Source organism: Dermacentor albipictus, chromosome 2, assembly GCF_038994185.2.
Source record: "Dermacentor albipictus isolate Rhodes 1998 colony chromosome 2, USDA_Dalb.pri_finalv2, whole genome shotgun sequence".
Lineage (NCBI taxonomy): Eukaryota > Metazoa > Arthropoda > Arachnida > Ixodida > Ixodidae > Dermacentor > Dermacentor albipictus.
Window position 1 is genome coordinate 170,920,750 of NC_091822.1, and position 12,660 is coordinate 170,933,409.

Here is a 12,660-nt window from a genome sequence, read left to right on the forward strand (position 1 = left end):
TTCGAATGTGTCCAAGTGACCTGGGCCGTAGTCCTTGAAGTACGCCTACTGTCCTGTCAAGAGAACTGCTATCGTCACTAAGGAGAATTAATGAAGTCGCGGAGCACGCTGAAACTCTGGTTATTACTTCTGATGTTGTCGTATAGGCCGTAAACGCTAATCAATCGACAGTGCAATTGACAGTGCAATGGGACCGTGACCTCAAGTTACCAGAGTAAGAACACTAGACTTAAGCAACCGATGCATGTTCTTGTCCAGAAGTTAGAAGGAGGAAAACGAAAGAATGATCGATAAGACCTTGGTGAATTCTGTGTAGCTTGATCAATGCTGTGGAGGCGTCACGCGACTGATTTAATTTATTTTGCATTTTCTTCTCGAAATGACGCTGAAAGAAAGAGATTTAGGGACCTTGCAAGGACACAGCTGTTTCTTTATTTGTTCACGTCGCAATCAGAGAAGCGAAACCATAGAAGATAGGCGGTAACGCTACATGTACCATGAAACACGCAACCCTACCCCCCCCCCCCTTCCCCACCCCGGAGGGCGCTAAGATAAATTACACAAGCTTGCAATGTAGCCTGAAACACGCAGGTGCATTCAGCACCTAATATCATATCATCGTAATCATCATACTCGTCCTTCTACTGTTCTACTGCTTCTTCAGCAACAACAACTACTGCTACTACTACTACTACTACTACTACTACTACTACTACTACTACTACTACTACTACTACTACTACTACTACTACTACTACTACTACTAATATTGCTACTACTACTACTACTAACTTCCACCAATTTTTACCCTCTCTCTCTTCTACTTCGTGCTTCGGCGCCGTGTTCTTTTTCCTCTGACATTCTTTTTCCTGTTCTGTCACTCTTCCCATATACCCTTTCTATTTCTCTCTCTCTCTCTCCATTCGTATTGATTCTATTTCACTTCGTTTCCCGTTACCCTCTATACCTTGTACTTTCTCGCCATACAGTACGTTCCTCCACGTTACCCTTCCCCCCCCCCCCCCCCTTTGTCCCTCCATCTTTTTCGTCTACTTCCGACATGAGCGTTCAAGCCTGTACCCTTCATACTTCCTCTCCCGCCGCTCTCCCCTTTCAGCTTTGTTCTGATCTCTTCCTGTTCTTTTTAATATCGAACATTGTTTCGAAGACCCGCTCCCTGCGCCACTTTTCTCGCCGGTTCTAAAACTAGAGTAGTGCCTACGTCTGTGTTTAGGGGGAAGGGGAATGGAGGTCAAGGTGCGGCGAGAATTTCCCGCATAGGCCTCGCTTTGTGTTTGGGCCCGCTTTGCCTCTTTCAGTGTATACACCGCGAGGTCGATATTGAACAGCTCGTGATCGCGTCTGCGAGTTGGCCCGTGTTTTATTTTCTTCTTTCTCTTTTCCTTTAATACGTAAAGGTGAACTACAAGGAGGCACGCTATTGACGCGAAAGTAGAGTTGCGCCGGAGTAAAGCTTAAAATTTTACAAGGGAAGCCATGCAAGCACTGTTTTACGTGCTGAATACCTTTATGTGTACCCTAAAATAACCTTAACAGACAGACGCATTTCTGGCTGAAAGTAGGCCGCGGGCAGTGCTTGGCAGCCCCGGTCGACAAACCGAAAAGACCTTGTATAAGCGGCCTCTACGAACTAGACGACGCATGCATACACTACGCTCTAATGCTTCCTTAGTGACATGATGAACAGTGCTTCGGGCAGCATTTTATGATTGCGACGAGGTTTTATAAGATAGCGTCATTTACTGCCTTTCTAATTCTAGCAATGAAAAACAAATATTTCGTGCCGCCTTAAGCCAAGTGGATGACAAAGCTTTCACAAAATAAAAAGAATATATTTCGGCCATGGACTCGGGCGTCATCCACGCAGAGGTCTACAGGAGTACTGTTGCATTGTTGTCCCCACTATGCCCTCCCCAGGTGCAGGGTAGTTAGCCAGGTGCGGACTGGTTAACCTCTTTGCCTTTCCGTTTCTTTCTCTCTCTGTTCCATTTCTTTACATTTACTTACAACCCTGTCACAAGGACATTTTCGAGAAAGTTCAGTTTATTATTTGTTTTGAACACATATATATATAATTAACTGGAAAAGACAAGCGAGGAGCAGGATGGCAACTGCCACCGGTAGGGGCACAACGCCTGTCTACAATTCAGAAGGGAGGTGACAGCAACACAGAAATGGAAGTTTAATGCACAATGAACTCAATGCAGACAGAGCTTATAACTGCCCGTAATTTTAGAGCATGCTTGATTTCAATGCTGACATACTCGCTCACTTCTTGTGCTTCAGTCGGACTCTAAATCTGAATTTTAACTCGAAGAATTAGAATTCAGATCCAGATCAGTCAACATCGAAAGTGCCCGTGTGACAGTGGTGTATTAGATCACACTTCGACATGTCTGAGGGGCAGAAAAAAAATGGCTGTGGCTTAGGTAAGGTTAAGCCCAGGATGCGAAGCATACTAGCCTTTATTTTAGTTGTTGAACCACTGTTTAGCCTGGTGAACTGCTGTTGCTTGGCTATATTTGGTTCGGCTAGACGAAGAAACAACTCATGCATTACTTCTTCGCCTTCAAGAGTGGAACGCGACAGCGTTCCCGTCGACCCGCCAAGGGGTGTAAGACAATGGGCTACAGGGCAGCGACTACCCGCCCCGCATTGGACGCGGTGAGCGTCGAGCAAAGCAGCGTTCGGCGCGGCAACGAAATGTGCGCCTGAGCAAGAGACGCACGCCTTAGAAACAGCGCGTTTCTAAGGCAACACCGCATTCACTAGAGGCGCTTTTGTACCGCTTTGAAGCGTTGTACTCGTGGCTCAGTGGTAGCGTCTCCGTCCCACACTCCGGAGACCCTGGTTCGATTCCCACCCAGCCCGTCTTGCAAGAGTTGAGCCAAAGCCACTTCTCCTCTGTCGTGACGTCACGGTGTCACGTGATTTCATGGTCACCGCCGCGCCTGAGGAGCTGGGTTGAGCCCTCGTAATATGCTTCGCATAAAAAGAACACAATGTCAATATATACATTCTCGATAAAGGTGTACACAACAGTGGCAGCCACAACATCAAAAGTACGTGATTACGATGGCGCACCATGTCAAATTGGGCGAGCGAATTTATCACATTTTTGTTCAAGCGCTGTGAAGGTATCAATCAGTGAATGAATCGATAATTGTTCGAAGCGTAAAGCATATTTTTGCATTAATAAATAGTTATCGTGGTCAATTCTCGCAACCTATCGGCCACTCCTAGCACCGACTAGGCTGTTAGCTAGCAGATTGATTGACAATGCTACCTGTTATATTTTGAATCAACCGGCCTGCTTCAACACGTTCTATAAATTGCCAAGTTCACATTAGGTCTCGGTAAAGAAAACTGCCTGAGCAACCACGTTGAAAGGAGCACGAGAAAGCACTCAGGTGCAATGCAGTTTTGGAATAGAAATTACCCAAAGCTGGTCAGAGTTACCGAGGTAGCAGCAGTAGTGGGTGGCATGAGCACAGCCTTGTAGCATGTGGCTGTTAGAGTTATAGGTCACGTGTACGTAGGCGATGTTTTGTGCCTGTTTCGGGGAAAATGTTGACGTGAAGTTTGTGCACACAGAAGTGCCACACATACCAGTGCGCATTCAAGGCTTCGTTCCTGGCGTGTCATGGTGGCACATTCATTCGGGGGGATAGGCCGAGAACGGGCACATACCCACATACCAGTGGCGCATGTCGTGGCACATAACCAGTGCCGAAGTTGTCTCTTCTAAGCCAGCCGACACTTGGCACGCAGTCTCACACTGACCGAGTGGAACTCGCCAAACTTGCGACTTACACGACTACATCGACTAAACCCCTGCCTGCAACTCCGGCCTCCACTCGGACTTCCTCGACGTGAAGCTACGCTTCTCTGTCGCCTTTGGTTAGGAGTTGCCTTCACAAAGGCATACTCTACATTAATTGGAGTGACTGACAGTGGAGCATGCGAGGTGTGTGGTACGGAAGAAAACATCGACCACCTGCTGTGCCACTGTCCACGATACACCCCTGAGAGACAAGAACTTACCAAAGCTTTTCAAAAACTGGACAATCGGCCGCTTTCTGTGCAGGTGCTGCTGGAACACCGCCCCCATCGCGCGTCCGCCCATAAAGCGGTGAAGGCACTTTTGTGCTTCTTAAGGACGACGGGCTTGTGCGACCATTTGTGACTATAATTGCAATTTCTGTAAGGCCACACACGTCAGCGAACTCACTGCAATTTCCTTCTTTCCTTCCCTCCGCTCTGTCCCCGTTATCTTTGTTTTCCCTTTTCCCGTTCCCCCGGTGTAGGGTATCCAACCAGACGCGATTCTGGTTAACCTCCCTGCCTTCTTCTTATCTCTTTCCCTCCTCCTCGCTCCTAAGCCAGATAGCAGCAAGCAGAAAATTGTCCACTCGGGCACATGCCACGTGACCCGAGTCTTCTATTTGGCAAGATAGCAGCCAGCGCTGCAGCAGCAGTGGCAGTAGCAGCAAAGAAAGCTTCGCTTTGAAGAAAGAATGAACGAAAGGAAAGGAAGGAAGGAATGAAGGAAGGAACGAAGACAGTAAAGGAAGAGAGAAGGAAGGAAAGAAAAGAAGGGAAGAAAGAAAAAACAAGCAAGAAAGAAAGCGAAGAAAGAAGGAAGGAAAGAAAGGAATGAACGAAAGGAAGAAACAAAGGAAGGAAGTAAAGGAAGAAATAAAGGAAGCAGAGAAATAAAATACTGAAAGAAAGAAAGCAAGGAAAGCAAGGAAATAAAGGAAGGAAGGAAGGAAAGAAAGAAAAAGAAAAGAAAGCAATGAAGGAAGCGAAGAAAAGAAAGAAACAAAGAAAGGAAAGAAAGAGAGGAAGGGAGGAAAGGAAAGAAAAAGAAAGGTGTAGGAGGAAGGGGGAGGTGAGAACAGGCAGGTGATTAATTCCTGCAGCTCAGAACCGCCCACATGCTTTTCGGCCATCGTCACCGCCTCACACGCGTGTAGTGTAGGTTAGGGCACCGGAGCCAACGCGTATGCGTCGCCGGGAGCGGCGGTAAAATGAGCCACGCGCTGGGCGACGCTCCGAATGAGTCCAGCGCGCACGCAATGCATTTGGCGTTCTTTAGATACACGCACCGTATTACGGGACTCCCTCGTGTTTTTCCTTTTTCGCGCTGACGCCGTCGTGCACATCAAGCTCTCTCTCTCTATCTCTCTGTCTCCGTCACCCCACTTACGCTCCAGCGGACCGCTAGAGGGTGCCTCGACAGCTCTCATTAAATTGGAATTCCCGTGCGTTCTCCTGGAAGCGCTCGCACGTTTCCTCGGAGCTACGTATTCGTACCCGGCCTCCTACCATCCCCCTTCTTTTTATTTCTCTCTTTCTGACTCCATATTCGCGCCATTCTGCTTGCCATACAATATACATAGACCTTACAACTTTTTTTTTTTCTACTGCGAGGTAGCTTGTTCAGTAGCCTATTAGGGGCTTTTACGTGCAGTTGGGGAAGAGAACAGATAAGAAAGAGGTGATGAAAAGAGAGAAATAAGGCCATGTTAAGAAAACATATGTTACGGAAAGAACAACTGCGAGCGAGTAGAGCGGCCGCAAGTAATATTGTGTTGAGGCCAGCCAATGTATTAAATAATTGCAATTAGCTAATGTTTATTAGGTAAATAATTAGGCTGGGGTGCTGTCGGTAAAGAGTTCCTAGAAAGTTGGAAGAAACCTAAATGTGGTATGTTTCCAGCCAGGTACTTTTTGCCGGTTTACTTCTTCCGACTGATAAAGAAAGCCTGCGTTAAAATGCGTTACAAGGTGTCACTAGGAAAAACTCACCGGTCACCCGGTGTTCCGCAAACGGAGATGCCGCTACGGAGACGCTAAAATTTCTCTATAGCTTCGCATAAGTTTAGTACACAGCAAAGCAGGCGAACCTTCCCATACTTTTTTTGGAACACGCAGCGGTTTCTCCTTCCTGATTGGTTGACGCCAGCATTATAGGTAAAGTTCGTGTTTGTGAACAAAACAAAACAAAGAGCGCACACACACACAACTTGAAGTGCGGGATCAAATCCCGGCCGCAGCGGCAAAATTTCGGTTGGGGCGGAAAGCATTTTAAGACGGCCGTTTATCGTGCATCGAGGTAAAGGATCCGCGGTTGTGTAGTATATTCTCGAGTCCGCCAATATAACGTGCGTCAACATAAATATCGTGATTGGGACATGCAAATCCCCAGAATTTGTTTTAAGAAACTCAGGACCTCGAAAGTGTGCAGGTGCGTTTGTTCAGAATAAGAGAAACATTTTTTTTTTCTATGTATTGTGGAGCCACTTCAATTCTAGACCGCAATAATCTGTCTCTGACTGTTTTTCTACACGATGATAAAGAAGAGAGAAAAACAAACTCAGGACTAGCAGAATCGCGCGCGTCTGCCAGAACCAGCAGATTCGTGTTAGCCAACGGTAGGCAGCTATCTGCGTGACGTCACGGTCTGGAGCAGGTCCGTATAACCTTCTCTGCATTGCACGGTATCCGTAAGACGGAGTATACGCACGTAGCACAGCGGTTCGTCCTGGGCTTTCTCTCGATTCGAGACAAACAGCGGGGTCACGCCGCGCCCACGTGAGTCGCGGAGAGAGGGTGCACAATGTGGTCGCGCGTAGGCACTGCCTAGCGCAAGCGCACGCCAGCGCAAGTGTGTGCAGTGCACACACCGCCTAACTAACCACATTGCGACTGGCGCCGGGACGACTCGAGGATAGGTGCCGGGTGCAGCGGCCATACGAGACCTGACTGCACAGGCCCGCTTGCTCCTTCGTTCACTCGAGCCGCGAAGCGTACATTTGCGGGCGGACGGGCACGTGTATATGCGCACTCCGTGCTCGTTAGTGGAGATGCCTAACGTGGTCAAGGATAACAGGCGTAATGATGGTGTTTCTATGTTTGTGCAGCAAGGCACAGGGAGAAAAGAGAGAGGAAATGCCTAATTCGGGAGCTACCACTGCGCCGAGCTTTCGATCAATTGATGACGCGATTATGGCGAGTTTGTAGCAAGGCTTACTTGCTTCGTTAGAGAAAGGATGCCATGCAGCGTCTGATACCATAGTGCTAAACCAAACTAAATCTCGTCGAATATTTACCGATGTAGTGCCACAGCCATGTTTTTCGGACTCATTTCGGGCCCTATACCGCGTGGATTAAGTCAGGTTCAGATTGAAAATTTAGCGCAATCTACTAAAGTCCGGGTGCTATCATAACGTACGCATATTTAATACCTAACAAATAAATTGACTTACTAATTGATTGCTTATTTGACTGACTGGCACGTTGACAAGGAAACAGAGTCGCTATTATGTGTTCGTCTGAAGATGCGCTTTTTTGCGTCTTAGTGTGTAAGCCGTGCTGAATTTCCCGACGTGAACTCGTATCGCCTAACTCTGTTTACCCTACCACCGAGCCCAGTTCGCTCACCTGAAGTAAAGAAGAGTAGGAAAGTGAAAAAAAAAGAGGGGGAGAAGAGCAGAACAACGAACACCGCGCCATACGCGCATGTTGAAGGGTTTCTCGATCCTTCCTTATCATGCGATCATACAGGCTACAAACATATCGGTGGCGCACTCCTCGCCTGAACAACGCGCTTCCTTCTCCGTGACAGCTATGCGTGTGTAAGTAGGAAACGAAAGTGCTGTATCATGGGTAACGGTCCTCGCCGACACAACTTTTCGCTTTGATCGGGACGTCGTCGTGTGGTGAGCTAATGCGTGTCGCGTACCCCTCGGCAACAGACAATAGGCGAGTGCTGTGTCAAGCTTCTTTCCTATGCCTGGATCAGAAAGAAACATTCGTGGTTGTTGATACAGTGACACAAGTAGGACGTATCGTTGGAGACCCGGATGGAGGAAAAAAGGACAGATAATGCATAAAAAGGGGGATCTGCTTAAGCTTAATCTGATCCTCGCGCGGAGGCTGGGTACTCGGTATGGAAATTGAAGGCTGTTGGCCGTGTTGTTGCTCGATGCAGACCGAAGAAACATTTATATTTGTTTAGACTTGCGAGATGTTGCGAGAACCGCAAGGGAATGAAAGACGTGTCATCAAGGGAGGTATCTCGACAACAATTAGATTCTGAAATAGATTAGCGAGGTGTTTATATATTAGTGCGCAGTTTGACCTGGTGTTGTTTTTTTTCCTGGAGACTGTCATGGCAGCCTTTCCCGCGTTGCAACAACAAAATATCTAGTCTTTCTAGGAGGCGAAGCGTTTAACACAGTTTAAATCCTAGCTCGAGCTGTGCACCATTTTCCATCGTCTCACTATAAGCTCCATTTAGTTACCTTGTTTCGTTACGATATTTATTTACTTTTGCAGTGTTTATATCTGCTAGTATCGGTGGTCGATCATGCCGTTTTCTTCCAAAACATTTTAATGCGAGGAAGTGTTACTTCTGAACCTTTCCATCTAGTGCTCATCTAGTACCTGCTAGCATCTAGTAAAGCAGCGTAACAAGTACACGGTTTCAGTTAATATGAATGAATGGTGATCCTCGCCTCTCCCCTCCACTTAATGAAAAATGTCCCTATGCAGTTTCCAAGCATATCTTGAAACGCCTGGTCGTATGACGACATCAACGGAGGCAGGAGGGTGGTACCATTGGACACGTGCTTTCAACGAAGGAATCGCGTTAAAGGTTGGTGTGGCAAGACCGCTGACCCACTATACTATGATGTTCACTTCGAGGATTGATCGGTAGCATCGGCGAAAGAAAAACAGACCATTAGAGCAAACATTGCTACAACATATTTTGCGAAAGACCTTGATAAAATATGTAGAGGAGCTCCAAAAGTGGAACTAGAAGCGGGAACATGGTTAGCCCTATGTGAGGCCAATGCTAGCTCGATAGAGACATAAGGTGGTCCCAGTTTAGCAGCTAATAGAAAAGCCGAGTTCGAGGAAAGCACGTATTTTAATTACGATTTCAATTTCATTTTCCCATCTCTCAATAAAGATGGAGTGGTTGCAGGAAAAAGCTACACCAGGGCAGCTTGACAAGTCTATTAATACGGTCTATTGAAGAAAGATGACATTATAACGTGTCATATCCTGCGAATTCATGAGACGTACAGAATAAATATGTATCAAGTTCGTGAAGATGCATCCTTTACACTTTGGGAAGCCAGTCATGAACATGCATGGTTCCAGATTTTTCTTCTGTCTATACATATTGCTGCGCTTTGCGGGCAACCTTGCTGAGCGGCTAGAATCGTCGAGCTGTGCCTATTTTTGCACCGCGGAGGACGAAACAGCGCGAGTGACGGGACACTTTAGTGGGAGTAGAGGCGCCGGCCTTGTGTGCGCAATAGCATGACTACTGATCGAGTGGGCGTGACTGAAGCTCCTCGAGACAGGGTCGTAGAAATTCAGTGTGGATGAGACGTATATTGCAATTGCGATGGTGAAAATTAAAAACCCAATAATCCGTGATTTTTCCTAATGTAAACACGTAGTATGTGAGCCACGATTGGTCCGTTATGTTTTCGGCTCACCTGTATAGGTATACAAAAGGCGGTCAAGGCGCTACTGAGCGTCCAACGCCCGTGGGACGCGCGAATGTACATGTTCGCATGAAACTGCGACCTCGCGTCTTATAGGTGCACCACCCTTTCAGCAGCGCATTCTTTTTTTTTTCCCTACAGGGCTTCAACACGCCCGCTCTTGCGATGACGCACAAGAATTTTTTCTACGCCTTTCTTCCCTTGTCTTTGTCTCCCCTTTACCATCTCCTAGTCATCATCCTCAATTTCCTCCTCCTAATGACAACTAGAATATTGGCTATACTTGTTTGCTTGCTAGCTCACACCGATGTCTCGCTGTCTCTAAAGGTTCTACCTATCATATTTCGTTTCATCTCTCATTTCACAGGCTCTAGCTTCCTCTTAGCTGTAGGCCTCCTTAGCTTCATCTCAAGGTTCTTTCTTAACTACCATCATAGATTTGCTACAGTGCAAAGCAGTGACTGTAGCGTACCTCTCCCTTTAAGGATGCTACCCACCCCCAGTGTAGGATAGCAAACCGTATGTACCCTTCCGGTTAACTTTGTTGCCCTTCCCAGCTAGTTTATCTCTCTCTATCTCTCCTCACGTGTTCTCACTCTTGTTTTTAAACAACGCGGTGTACGTGTCTCATTTTAGGTGGCTAGGCTTCCGCACGGAACAGCGTGTGGACACGGGAATGTATAACACTGCCGACGTGAGACACGGTGTGTGTGAGGTGTCGTGGCTAACAAGTCTTCGTTGTTGGCGGTGTGCGAGCCATGCAGCACAGTTGGCTGCCAGCCACTGCAAGCTGGGGACGCCCTGTTTCCCTCCGCCTTCGGGGCCAAGCTTCGTCCTGTGAAGCGGATTTTGTCGCACCCATTACACGGGCGGAGACTACAAAGACACCGCTCGCGGAACGCGCGAGGGGTGTAACTAGGGTTGTGTGTCTCGAGCCAGCCTCGTCGTTAAAAAATGTGACGGTGATGGACTGCGCATAGAACTCGCGAGGTCGTACCGTGAGCCATGAGCTCGGGTCGTGTCTGCAAGAAAATATATTCCCGCAGTCCGTGTTTTGTTCTAGCTATGTGCAGAAATCGTGTCGTGTATGTATACAATGCTGTTTGCTGCACACATGTAGCGTAAAGCATTTATAGATAGCGTGTGCGCAGTCTCCTGTTTGATCGTTTATATGTTTCACGGAAATTTTAAAAGTCGTGTAAGTCGGATAGCATAATTCTTCTCGTTGAGCTCGATTTCTCAAAGAGGCGGGTACTACTAGCACGAGCAATCTAAACACATATTCAGCTAATTAATGAAATCCACCCATTTAACTTCCTAATTAATTTACCGCACTTATTGCAATTTACGAACTGTAGCCGTGGCGCAGTGCAGGACTTTTCTAGATCAAATTCATTTTCAAGATGACACCAGCTTCGATATATTATTTCCCTAAGTGTGGGGTGAAACACTTAGGCGTTCCAGTTACCTTTTTGTGCTTCAATGCATAAAAGAGCGCTTGTTAAAAAGGTGAGCGGAACAACGCTGGATTTGAACGGCTACTTTGATGGCGCATATATAGAAACTAGTGTTATTCTGAAAAATCATTGCAAGTGGATACTTCTTGGAAACTCGCCGGCTACAATTCGTAAATAGCAATACATGGTGTAATGCAAATAATTAATAGGTTAATTAAAACATTATGGGGTTCTGTGTGGCAATGCTACTTTGTCATTATGAGGTACGTCGTAGTGGGGGACTCCGGAAATATGGACCACCTGGGGTTCTTTAACATGCACCTAAATCTATGTACACGGGGGTTTCCCCATTTCTCCACCATAGAAACGCGACCGCCGTGGCCGGAATTTGATCCCGTGACCTCGTGCTTAGCAAGAAGTTAATTAGTAATTTTTTTAGTTAGTTGAATGTGTGTTTCGATTACTCGTGAAAGTAATGTTCGCTTCTCTGAATAATCCCGCTCAAGGACTATCACTACGTTATCTTCAACAGGTGATTTTTGAAAATTCCTGGAAACATAAACAAAATTATTGCCCTCTATCTGTAAACAGCAGATGATCTGCAGTCTAGTGAATTATCATTTGTGCTACAAGTAGGAAGGTGCAGTAAATCTCATTCTAAAATTTTGGCCCAGATTGATGTGATTAGAGAGCTTACGTTCAAAATGTCTGTGAGGTATATGCGCTAAAGGCCCTATTGGCGATGTTTACAAGCAGAAGAAGAGAAAGCAGGTGGTTTGGCTGTACTTCAACGTGTGACCCACTCTCCTTGTGGGTACGTGCCATGCGTTAAGAAAGCAACATCGTCCACAATAACATCTTGGCTACAGATCTCTGGCATGACTGCGCCATTTGCCAGCTCAACCGGCATAAGCACAACGCCGTATTCCCGTTCCAGCGGAAGTGCCGGTGGCCGTGGCCAAGGACCATCTCTGGCAGCGCCGTCCGGGATGGAGGGCGTCTGAATTTCTTTACGGCCCGCCAGTTGAACACGACGTCTCGAGCACTTACGGTATACAAGGGCCCTGTGGCTCGCACGCGCGTGTTATGTATCGAAAGTACTTAAGGAAGCCGAGCAGCGACTGAAAACAAACAGCAGCCCACTCGGTGTGTGGGCGGCTTCCTTAAGCATGCACGCCTGAGAACAACGGACGTTAGAGGCGCCAGCAGTAAGAGAAAGATGGCGCGCGATGCATTCCTTTGCTGTTACTGTTTGTCTCTCGTTCTCTTTCTACAACGACTGTCGCTTCTTTCTTTATCATCTTTTCTTCCATACATATGAAATATGGTTGCAAGTGTAAGAAGAAACCAGCTTCGAATAAATCATCGTAGGAGGTCTCGTGTTATTTTTTACAACCTTGTTGTTGTCGTTTCTTCATATTCTGCTAGCTTCGCCTTTGCCCACGATGAGCGGTGCTCCGAAGGTTGAATTTTTTTCCTTTATGTGGAGGCACACTCTGGCGAAGGAAGACGCAGAAAACTGCGTAGTGTCTTTTCTAGGTTTCTCTGCCTGCACATGCGTGACGTTACATGCGAACAGCGCAACATATCTGCGCCGTGTTGAAGTTGCTGGGCGTTCGCTATTTTCTTTGTCTATTCCTTCTCCCTAGCAA

At 46.9% G+C, this 12,660-nt stretch overlaps 1 protein-coding gene across 2 annotated transcripts in view; it reads left to right on the forward strand.

The window, feature by feature from the left end:
* The window catches only part of LOC135900911 (uncharacterized), a 155,312-nt gene extending 142,998 nt beyond the window's left edge, over positions 1–12,314 (forward strand). For both annotated transcript variants that reach the window (XR_010563974.1, XM_070534432.1), the window contains one exon: positions 11,946–12,314. Coding sequence is in view for 1 of the 2 variants with exons in the window: in XM_070534432.1 (XP_070390533.1) it covers positions 11,946–12,012 (67 nt within the window). In the remaining variant the exon portion in view is untranslated. The remainder of the gene's footprint in view (positions 1–11,945) is intronic.
* The last annotated feature ends 346 nt before the right edge of the window (positions 12,315–12,660 follow it).